General features: G+C 36.5%; 1 protein-coding gene across 1 annotated transcript; it reads right to left on the bottom strand.

The window, feature by feature from the left end:
- Window positions 1-926: 926 nt before the first annotated feature.
- On the bottom strand, window positions 927-7,018 carry LOC110108000 (probable linoleate 9S-lipoxygenase 5). The gene is made up of 9 exons (XM_020838481.2): window positions 6,763-7,018; window positions 6,404-6,681; window positions 5,487-5,730; window positions 4,003-4,359; window positions 3,671-3,756; window positions 3,462-3,569; window positions 3,006-3,310; window positions 2,143-2,406; window positions 927-2,060 (listed from the first exon to the last, which is right to left on the bottom strand). The coding sequence occupies exons 1-9, from the start codon at window positions 6,947-6,949 to the stop codon at window positions 1,316-1,318; spliced, it is 2,574 nt and encodes an 857-aa protein (XP_020694140.1). The 5' UTR covers window positions 6,950-7,018; the 3' UTR covers window positions 927-1,315.
- Between the last annotated feature and the right edge of the window lie 4,635 nt (window positions 7,019-11,653).

Here is an 11,653-nt window from a genome sequence, read left to right on the forward strand (position 1 = left end):
TCTCCCAATGCAAATTAGGTAGATTGACACAAGCTACTCAATATGGTTATTTTATGTGGCCTCAACCGTTATCACATGTGAGTCCAAGCCAATTATTATGTGAGGATACTTACAAGCCAGCTCGAGCTCGAGTTCAAGCTGACTTTTTGACCGACGAGCCGAACTCGATAATGTCATTACTGGACTCGACTCGTCTTATTTACACCCTTAATGAAATTGGAAGTAAAAACTTATTTATTTTAGTGCATTGTGGGAATTAATGACACTTTAGCAAGAGAGGGGCTTATGATGGGCATCACTCATCTATGACAGCTTTACTATTATTATTATTTTGAAAATAAAACGTCGAAGCTCAATATATTGCATATGTAATTCAACTTAAGTCTTCAAACAATAAATTATTAGGGTCTATTTGTGATGATTGTAATATTTTATAAAGTTGATTATGAAATTAGTATATAATAAGTATATATATTACGTTCCTGCTCTGGTTGCCAAAAGCAACTGTCTAATATATAAATTTATGATAAATAATAGTGAGAAAATAACAAACAAAGTTGCAGCCAAATAAATTTATGATTGTTGCCTAAAAAATTATACGGCAAAAAAATTGTCTCCTACAGCAGAAAAAATATTACATGCAGTCACCTGACCGTCCAAAGGCGAATCAGCAAGCGCCACATCACGCGGTACACAATACTGGTACATAATAAAAAAAGTAATGTGGCACGTCTTGATTCACCTATGAACGAAATTTATGACCGCATGCAATAATTTCACCCCATACAGACCCGTACTATGATGTTGTTTGGACCATAAACTCAAATATGCTAGCTTGTCCTAAAATTTGAGACAAGTCAAAGAATGCTGGAAATAAAACTATTGCGACACAAAAACGAATGCGAGAGCTTCAGACAAAACTATCAAGTAGATAACGTAAAGCAGCTTTTATTTCATCTAGCCAAAGCTTACAGCTTAAGCTTTTATCACCGCAACATCATACAGAAACACATGAAACACAACATAAATACTTTATCACTGCAGCGAAATTATTCTGTGTGGAGGCCAGACGTAGCTCTACATCCAGAGGCGAATCAGTTGCAATCGCGCCAGTGGTACCGAGCTGAGGTACCAAGCAGTACCGAGCCACGATACCGAACGAAAGAGTGAAGTGGCGCATTCTAATTGATCTCCGAACGACGTTCAACATTCACACAGAATAATTAATCTTCAGTGCAACACCTTACATAGAAATACGTTTATTTAAACTTCCATAGCAGCTGCTGATATAATATAAGTTGTAGCACTGCAAATTTCAAATAGAAATACTGTTTGGAATCCCCTTTACGGTGATCCCTGGTCCACTATAAGGCGACAGCAGCGTGTAAGGAATCTGAGCCGGTCCACTCCGGTTCTTCAAATCCGGGTCACGGTTCAACTCACTAATCTTCGTCTCAATCTCCTTCAACTTCGAACCGAACCGGTTAAACGCTTCAATAACTCGGTTATCGTTGGCCCATTCGGCACTGGCTCTCTGACCCAAATACAGCTCATCACTCGTATGATTAGACAGAGCCTCAATCAACGATATGCCAATTATTGTCTGCACCTGGCTCGTTATGGTCTTCAGAAGCACCTTCTCCGGGTTTTTCTTCAGCTCCTCGTATTCGACCGAACCGGGTTGGGGCATGAACCGCCGGCTCATGGTGGGGCGGTTCGGGAGATAGCCAGCGTAAGGGTACTGGCCGAAGTTGACGGCGGCGTGCATGGCCGACGCAATCCAGATGATGGTGGTGCAGGATTGGATGAGATTGTCGACGTTGGTCATTGTAGGCCACCAAGATTGGTTTTTGTGGTCGCCATGCCCGACTTCGCGAAGCTCTTTCCACCATGATTGGAGCTCTGTGTCTTTTTTAATGGCGGAATCGTCGGGGTAATAGATGGCAGTGTATTCACGAACCCAGGTTTCAATGGCGTACCAGATGGCGAGGCCGTCGACGGCGTAGGGGTAGTCGGGAATGATAAGGCGGAGCTTGTCGCCGTCAACTTCGGCCATTCCGCTGTAAATGATAAGATTATCGCGCGTGTTAGCTTTGTAAAAAATCCAAGTTTTACAGGTACATATAATTATATATGACATACCGCTTGAGAAGATCAGCTGGCAGGCCCTGTTCGACGAAATTCCAGCTCTTGTAAATATCTGCGGACATCTCGAGAGAATACTTAGTGGGGAAGACGGTGTACTCGATCAGCCCACCGGCACTGAGAAGTGCATGACGACCCTGAGCATTTATGTGCATTGTGTCACGGAAGTGAGGTGCCAGTAGCTTGTTAATAGGATGCATCGCACTCAAATGTCGGTTTGTCGCAATAACAAATGGCTCGATCACTGCGTGAGTACGCAGCCTGCAGGCACCAAAACCACAAAAATGATCACAAAAAAGATTGATGTCGCGGGTCAAGGGGCAGCTGTAGGATTTCCGGATGCAGCCCCTACGGTTTTCAGGGTCAGTGCTCCCGGAATAAATTTTAATTTATTATTTCTCTTTGTATTTTGATTCATCATTTCATAACAATAACACATCTACAAAATGTGTTTAATTATATATGCTGGGGACAATTGACTAAATATCCGAACCCGATCAGTTTTTCAAACGGGTCGAAAAGTCGAACCCGGACCCGACCCGTCCGCAAACGGGTTGACCCAAACCCGGATTTTTCCGGGTCGGGTTTCGGATCGGGTCAAAAGTTGACACCCCTAGATCACCTTATACGTCAATTACTATCAAAAAGATGATTTTTTTGCAGTAGATATTTGAGGCGATCATGCAACGATCCTTGCAGCGGTCCTAAACCACTGCGGATTGTCCTTTCAGCGCGTTGCAATTACAATGGTCATGCAGTGGGCAAAGAAAAAAGTAGCGGTTAAAACCGCCGGTATAGATCAAAATTTGTGTTACGTTAACCCTGTTTCTTTTATTCATTAATGAATAAAAATTGCTTACCAGTGACTGATAAGCTGGTGGATACCGGAGTCGTTGACAAGGGCATAGGCTTTGGCAAGTAACCAGATGGAGCTCTCCACGCCTACACTGGCCGGTTTGTAAACCGTGCTCACGGCGCCGTGATTGTCGCCGCCTGGATGGGGAAGGCTGAGCTCGATAGCCAGCGGCTTCAAAGTGCCATCCTTTTTGAGGAAGAACAGAGTACGGGAGGCGTAGATTTTGTTGTCTGTGCTGTTGATGCGTCTCAAATATGGCATAATTGCATCATGGTGGTCAATGATGAAAAGTTTCTTCAATTGAAGCGCCTGAGAAGTGGAAAGATGGAGAGGATTGTGATTAAATTGCATAATCTTTTGGAACATTTAATTACTGCGATAAACACGATCAAATATGACAAAATAGTTTCTTTTTGACAGACATGGAAAGATAAAATAGTTGAGATTAAGTTAGAATTACTTCATAAACAGAGTAGCCGTCAAGGTTGTCTTGGATGTCTTGCTCTTTGAAGGTGCTGTTCTGGTTGCCGTAGAGGGAAGGATCAAGACTGCTCTTTGGTGGAAATTCCTTTGAGATAGTTAAAAACATGTAAGGTTAATTAGTTTCAGGTTTTAATTTTTCTATTAAATGATTTGTTATAAGTAATGAAGAGGGAAGGTGAAGAGTGCCTTGAGTAGTTGGATCATGATTGGGTTGACGCCGGCCAGTGTTTCCCGTGCGAATTCTTCGTCGGTCCTCCACGCCGATTTATCCTCTGAAAAAAAAAAATTATGTTTAAGCAAAATCAACATCGTTCATTTCATTTGGAGCTTCGGCTTTGATACACTTCTTCAAAAACAAGATCAAAAGCTGCGATAAACATAAAATTTTGATCTATCATAGCTGCACTTCAAGGCTGGCTACACTCTTTTACAATTTTAACGAATCAAAATCAAATTTTTATCACAATATTCTGAACCAAGTATATGAAAATGGATATTGAGTGGAAAAAAGTGCTAACTTTGAATGATATTGGGCACCGGAAGCTTGAGTACGCCGCTATTCGCCGGATTACTGTTGAATTGAGCGATGAAGGTCATGATTAAGAGCTCAAATGGCATGGCCTGTATGAACTTTCGAACGAACGGAATGTCCGGCAGAGGCAAGCCGCCCTCGTAGAGGCCAAGAATTTCATTCAAGGAGTCGAACTCATTGGGAGTCAAGTCGAGGAAGGCTTGGAGCGTTGGCAGCAGGACCTTGCCTACCGTCTTCATGGCGTGGCCCAATAACTCCGCAATCTTCAACTGCCCAAACATCTCATCCCGTGGCACGTAGATGCTCAAATCAGCCAAACAAAGTCGACTCTCCGTTTTTGGATCTGCAGCAATCGACCAGAAAATTTAGTACCTCAAAGATATAATTTTTTTAAATTTATATATCTTATAAATCAAATAAAGTTTAGAGGGCAATCTTTTATAGAATAAATAATTACAAGAGGAATTGAAGGTAAAATTTTAAAAAAATTATATAACTGTATAAGATTTTCTGAATTCTAGAGGAAAAAGAGCAACCTCTTGCCCTTGGTCATGCCATGCATATGCATAATGATGAGTTTTAGAACATATATGATTTGAGCAGATTAGTGCATATCACTTTTGGTGAGCTTTAATTTGATTAATTAATTAAGTTCTAATTTAATTCAAAGAGTTAGAGTCTACGCATGGAGAAATTATTTTGTGCAAAGTCGGGATGCAGAATGTCATCTAGAGGCCAACGAGATTGCATCACGTCAGCGGTAGCAAGCAATACCGAGCCGTAGTACCGATATACCGAGCCGTGGTACCGAGCTAAAGGTGACATGGGACATTCTGACTGGTCTCTAGAAGACGTTTGTCATCCGCACAGAATAATTAATCCTAGAGCATGTGTCATTATTATGTTGATAGAAAAAATAGACCCATATATTCATGCAATTATTTTCATAAAATGATAAAAAAATAAAAAAATAATAAATCACTTGATATTAGTTTTTAAGATATGCTTTTTAAATATTTTAATAATATTATAATTAAATTTCTCATTGTTGTATTTTATAATAGTATTTTTTTAAATGAGTCAGCTTGCAAGCTAACGAGCTGAGATGGCTCGGGATTTGCTTAAATTTATCTTATAAGCTCATCAAGCTCAACTCAAAAGTTGAGTTAGCTCATGCTCACTTAACTAACTCACACCCAAAGTGCTACAAAATCACTTAGCAAATCGAGTTGATACCCCTGCTTACCAGGAGACTTGGATAAATTATTAGGTTCGAATATCGGACAGAGAGAATTATTCGGATTTCTTTCTGTCTACAGTAAAAGAACATGCAATCAAAGCACAGCTGTTACAATAAATATATTTTTACTATAGACAGAGAGAAATCCGAATGATTCTCTCTGTCCAGTGTCCACACCTAATAATTTGCTGGAGACTTTGAGCTCCTCTGTGAGAGAGTTCATTACTTACCGGATTTGGTCGGCGGGCGTCCGGTCTTGCCACGGCGAGGGTAAGGGAGCTGGGGATTGCCACCGAGGACTGGGCGGGCCAAACTCGGGTTGATGTCCGGGGAACCCAGATCGTTGTAATAGGCATAGCCATACACGCGATCCCACTCCTTCAGCTCTCTGTTCACATTGTCTCCCCTAAGATTCTGTAGCTCCTCCGCCCTGTATTCCCTTAGTGGCTCCGGCGTGTTTTCCGCCATGAAAGTCTGCAAAGCCCCAGCTTAGTTTCATAATAGTTCGTACTCAAGGTATTTCAGGCGAAATTTTTAAAAGGAACAAGTTTCACCTATCATTTACGAGAAGCAACATGATATAAATTTAATTTAAATAGGATAAAAAATGGATTATATGATGGAGTTTTGTCTGAAAAACTCGGAAATGCAAAAAAAAAAAAACGTAATAAACGTGAACATTAATTGCGTTTTCTGGTAAAATGCATTTTTTTACACATTATATTTATTTAAATTGAGTTATATTTATTTAAATTGTTTTATTTAAACACTATTATAATAATATTTAAGACCCTATGTAGACCAAATTTATTAAAAAAATTGTATATTAATAACAGTTTAAATAAAACAATTTAAATAAATATAACGTTATTATTATTTGTAAAAACAATATTTACTTATTTAGTTATATATAAACTTACGCTTATTGTAATGATATTGTAAAAACAATTTAAATAAATATTGACGCAGCAAAAAATAAGTATTGAATGGAAAAACGATTTTTTTTTTTTCCTTTTCAGACAAAATCCTTTTTAATTTAAATTTATATCAATATCCTTCTCCTAAATGATAGGTGAAACCTGTTTCTTTTAAAATAATCGTTCGTACTCAAAGTATTCGACGATATTTCTCAAAGAGAGCAACTTACGTCGTTGGCGAAGAAGATGCGGTCATAGTCATACTTATTAGCGTTATATACCCAGGAGTTGCAGTCAAAGTGAATTCGACCTTTTCCGGGGAAGTTCTCTAAAGTGATGGATTTTAGGTAAAACTCGGTCAAATTTTGGTTTTTGACGATGATGGCGCCGGGGATTCCCTGTCTTTTGTCAATTATGAAGGTTGCGCCGTAAATTTTCTGGAAAGGTACGATTTTTGGGATGATCTCCAGGTGCGCCGCCGCTCCTATCACTCCTCTGTTCCCGTTTTCTGCAAAATAAAACAAGCATATTAATTATTCTCTGGTAGTATATGTTATATTTGAATGGGGAGAGGAAGTGGACGACGGACTGTGATCGCCGACGGTGGCGCTGACGAGGCGGAGCTCGACATTCTGACCGAGGAACTCTTCAATGTGGTTGGGAACAGAGGCGTTCAGGATGTTTAGGGAGAGAACCTTCTTGTCGACGATAACAACATGGGCTTTCACCTTTGTTTTTCCTGCATTTAAACAGTCTTTTACTTGGTCACTTAGCATCTTGCGGGAATGGCGATAGGAAATTAAGAGAGCTTGGAGAGAAAGAACGAGAAGAAGAAGCTAGCTGGAGCCTGGAGGTTGTGTGGCTTGGAGAAGTTTGGGGTGGCATTTATAGGTCATCGCTAGCAATGTGAATGCTGGAGACTGGTTTCATTGGATTTTCTTTTCAATATACATTAATGAGCTGATTATGTTGGGAAGATTACATAACTTTATTCGACCCCTCAAAGTGAAAAATTATTTTGCGCCGACCTCGGAGACCAATCAAAGGGGCCACTTCACCATTTTACATTTTTACTGTACCGCGGCTCATTATTGTTCGGTGTGCTGCCGTGACTGAACTTGATTCGTTTCCGGACGTAAAGCTGCATTCGGCTTCCGCACAGAATAATCTCTCCCTCGAGTGGTGATTAAAAGTATGGATTTTTATATTGGCCTCATATGAATGTCGTGGTGGTGAATTGATGACATGTTAGCAAGAGAAGGTCTCATGAGGGGCAAATTATTGTGTCCGGTCACCTGACATGTGAATATCCAATCCGGACACGCCACCTCACCCGGATGCCCTGGGCCCCGATATTTTTGAGTGACGTGGTGCATTTTATTGGTGTTCGGACGAATCCAAACACCAGACATAATAATTTGCCCTCAGAGGGGGATCAGTCACCTATAATAGATTTACTGCTATTATTTTTATTTTTTTAAATAAGACATTGGAGCTCAATATATTCAATAAATTTTTAAATAATTGTATATGTAATTCAACTTAGGGTATATTTGGGACGACCGCAATATTTTATAAAGCTGATTATGAAATTATTGTGGGGAAAGTATCTTAGCTTTGGTTGTAAAAAAAAAACCTTTTACTATAGAAATTTATAAAAATAAAAATGAGAAAGCATTAGCTAAATGAAATTATGGTTGCTATCTAAAAAGCAAAGCAACAAGAAAGTTGCTCCAAATAGACTCTTAATATGGTAGTGTTTGGGCAACACCAATAATTTCAAGAGGTTATATTGAGTTGTATGCTTTTGCTGATGATATTCTTCTTGTTGATAAGACTAGAGAGGGGGTTGAAGGTAAACTTGAATGATGGAGGTCGACTTTAGAGTCTAAAGATTTTTCATTTAAGTATATCTAAAAACGAATACTTGAAATGTAATTTTAGTAGTAATAAGAGTACTTGTTTTTGACAGGGATGTCAAAAAGGGTTTTCGGGTAGGGTTCAGGTCCAACTCAATATTGACATGCCCTTTTTTTATCCGTCCCTATATTCCATTTACACCATTGTTTATCATCTTTAGAATTAGACAACATCTCAAAATGACCCCAAATCACTAAAGTCATCCTTCTACGCTTTTTAACAATCTACGAACTATCATTACATATTTGCATGCATCATTAGATGCCTCTATCACATTTTCGTCACTGCCAACTTGCTCATTCTCATAAAAAATTTCTCAAAATGGTTTTAAAATCGTCACAACCCAACCTGATTTGGACAAGTCCTATCGTGTTGGGCTGCGATAGACAATGTCGTTAAAACCCGACTCGATATCACACATGTCATACTGTATCTGATTGTGGCAAGATTTGTAGAACTCTATGAGTTCTTGAATAGAACCTTTCGGTTCTTGAAGCAGGAAGCAGAGAGGAAAAACTAAATCTTATTATTATGACTTGTCATTACAGGGAAGAAGATGGCCTATATATAGGCAAGCATAGACATACAGATAACAGCTACCAATGATCTACTGCCAGCTCATTCATAAATATTAATTACATTTTGGCTTACTTCCTAATAAGATTCACCTCAAGATCTGGTTGGAGAAATACTAAAATAAAGCTTCCAATTTATGTACTACACATAGCCACTATTGAATGCAATAAAAAGTGAAAGACTACTGAATTTCAACATGATTTTTTATATATCATCTCAAATCTATATAATTTAAAATCTACCTACAACAGTGCTTTACAATAGAGAGCATAAGAAAAAAATAAAAGTCAAGTCTGCAAAAATCAAAACTAACCATAACATACATACAACTCGGATCTGAGCGTGCTATTCAAACTACTCAGCTTACTCCTTACTCTTCCCTGAGTCTAAAAATAAAAGTAAAAGCATGAATGAACTAACACAGCTCAGTAGGCTTTCAAAGCCTAAAACATAAATCAATAACCAAAATCAAAAGAACTGAGATCATTGTACTGAATCATATAATGAAATTAAATATAATTAAATGAACTCACACTTCGAGAACTTAGCATATAATTGATGTTACCTTAGAATCTCCAAAGCAGACCTTAAGTGTGTTACATGCTCCTTAGATTTAGAATAAATCCTAATATCATCTATAAATATAATCTCAAACTAATTCAGATACTTCTTGAAAACCATGTTCATTAATTCCATGAAGACTGCAAGAGCTTTAGTCACTCAGAATGCCATGACTAAAAACTCATAATGTTTGTACCTCGTACTAAATGCAATTTTTCAAAATTTTGAGTTATAACAAGCAAATCCCAATAATCTAGTTTTGGAATATTTCATATTTTCTTTTAAATTTTATTTTGAATAAATTACATACTATAAAGCTACTAAAACATCCAAGTAATAAAAATAAACTTTTTTTTTGGGACATTTAGGCCATTTATGGCAAACTCACACACACAACGCATACACATAGACTCGAACCCTGGACCTCTTAATTGGAAGCCTAAGCTCTCAAACAATAGGCCAAGGAGAGTTGTGTATAAAAATAAACTCAATCAAGAATTTTTTTTCATGTTATCAAATTATATTTATACTAAAATACATAGCTATAAATAGAAGCTATAAAATTGAATAATAAACTAATCATGTTTGTACAAAAATAAAAATAAAGAAATACTTATAAACTTAGATCAAATCCTGAAAAGCTAATCAACCGGCGTCTTCCATTTCCTATATGGCTATATACTGAAAATGAGAAACAAACCATAGTGAGCTATAATAGCATAACATGTCACACAAATCGATCTAAATTTTTAATTTTTTATTAAATATTTTTCAGAATATTTAAAATAAGTTAAATACAATATACTGAGTAGAGTAGTAAAAGCATTACAGTTATTCAGATATTCAAATAAAATAGTGAGCAATTAATTAAATTGAAATTCATACATATAACAGTAAATTGAAATTTATATCACAGAACAGTTCATATCAGTTTTCTCTTTTCCCATACCTATATAGAATCTCAAAAGATACTTGTCCCTTATGACTCCCCTTTGTTCTTCTAGTACCATAATACGTCCATAGGTATCAAAACATGACTTATAGCCACGAAAATATGTCTTATAAGCACCAAAATATTTTCTAATATAGAGAGAATCTCAAATGATTCTTACCCTTTTATATTTCTTAATAGTCATAATATACTCACATATATACATATTTTATCACATCATAATAATTAAATAATAATTGAGCATATGTAAGAATTGCACGATCTTAATTCTATAATAATTGCACGATCTTATTTCTATAATGGCAAGTAACTGAATTTCTCCTGAGTAAAATTTCACAATTTCAAAATATAACAAAATTAACATGGATTGTGTAAAACACTATTTTAATACTTTAATTGTGCTGTAATACTATTTTTCAGAGTTTAGATTATTTTTTATTCAACTAAAATCACACAAATTCTAAGATGCTAGATATAAAATTTTTAGAAATTCTCAAAAATTTCAATATTTTAAAATCTATAGCATATAAAAAGTTATAATTTAAAAATTTTATCAGTGCAAAGTTATCCATATTTTTTTGATAAAAAAATATAAATTTAATATTTTTTTTTTGAAAAACTTCTAAATTTTAAAAACTAAGATATACATAATTTGACATACCATGATTCAAACAACTTTTTCCCACTTACATCGTCGCATGTGTAAGGTACCTCCAGTCACCATCGTTTGACTTTGGTCCCGATCCCTCCAACCACCGTTGCCTAATTACGGTCCTACTGAATTCTATCGCCCAATTGCGGTCCTTGGACAATCATCACTCAACTATGATCCCTCTGACTTCTGTCGCCTGCTGACTATGTTATATAAGACCATTGTCACTCGTCTATGGTCCTACCGACCAAAAAAATAAGCCAACATTCTCTTAAAAAAAATTCTCATGTCATTTAGTTTTTTCAACTCCAACCATATAATGTGCTTTGTACTATATATATATTTGCTACATTAAGCCAATGTCTTCCCTCGAGGAAGGGCATCATTTGTAATCAACAACAAACACTTCTAGATTCATTTTAATTAGGTTAGGCCCTATAATGTTTCCATTGGTATTTCTTATAAATATATTGTGTCACTTATAATTATAATTATAGCACCCTCTCTCTTATATGTATCCGTGTTGGATCTTCGTACAAAGCTAGGACGTTAAACTTGCCATCTCTCTACTACCTCAAATGTTTCAACATGCTTCAAGGATTTATAATAGTATTATTGATAAAAGAGAATAAATTTGAATGGTGGAGATTTAAAGTAGTATAAGTTAAATGAATGGATAAAATTTTACGTTGGATAAAACTCAAGCTACTTTTATAATAATAGTATAAATAGTATAGATTTATTTTGGTTTAATTATATTAATCATAGTCATATGAAATGTAATAATTATTAACAATTGAATGTTAATTAATGAATTAA

The sequence above is a fragment of the Dendrobium catenatum genome, unplaced genomic scaffold (genome assembly GCF_001605985.2).
Source record: "Dendrobium catenatum unplaced genomic scaffold, ASM160598v2 fragScaff_scaffold_853, whole genome shotgun sequence".
Taxonomy (NCBI): Eukaryota; Viridiplantae; Streptophyta; class Magnoliopsida; order Asparagales; family Orchidaceae; genus Dendrobium; species Dendrobium catenatum.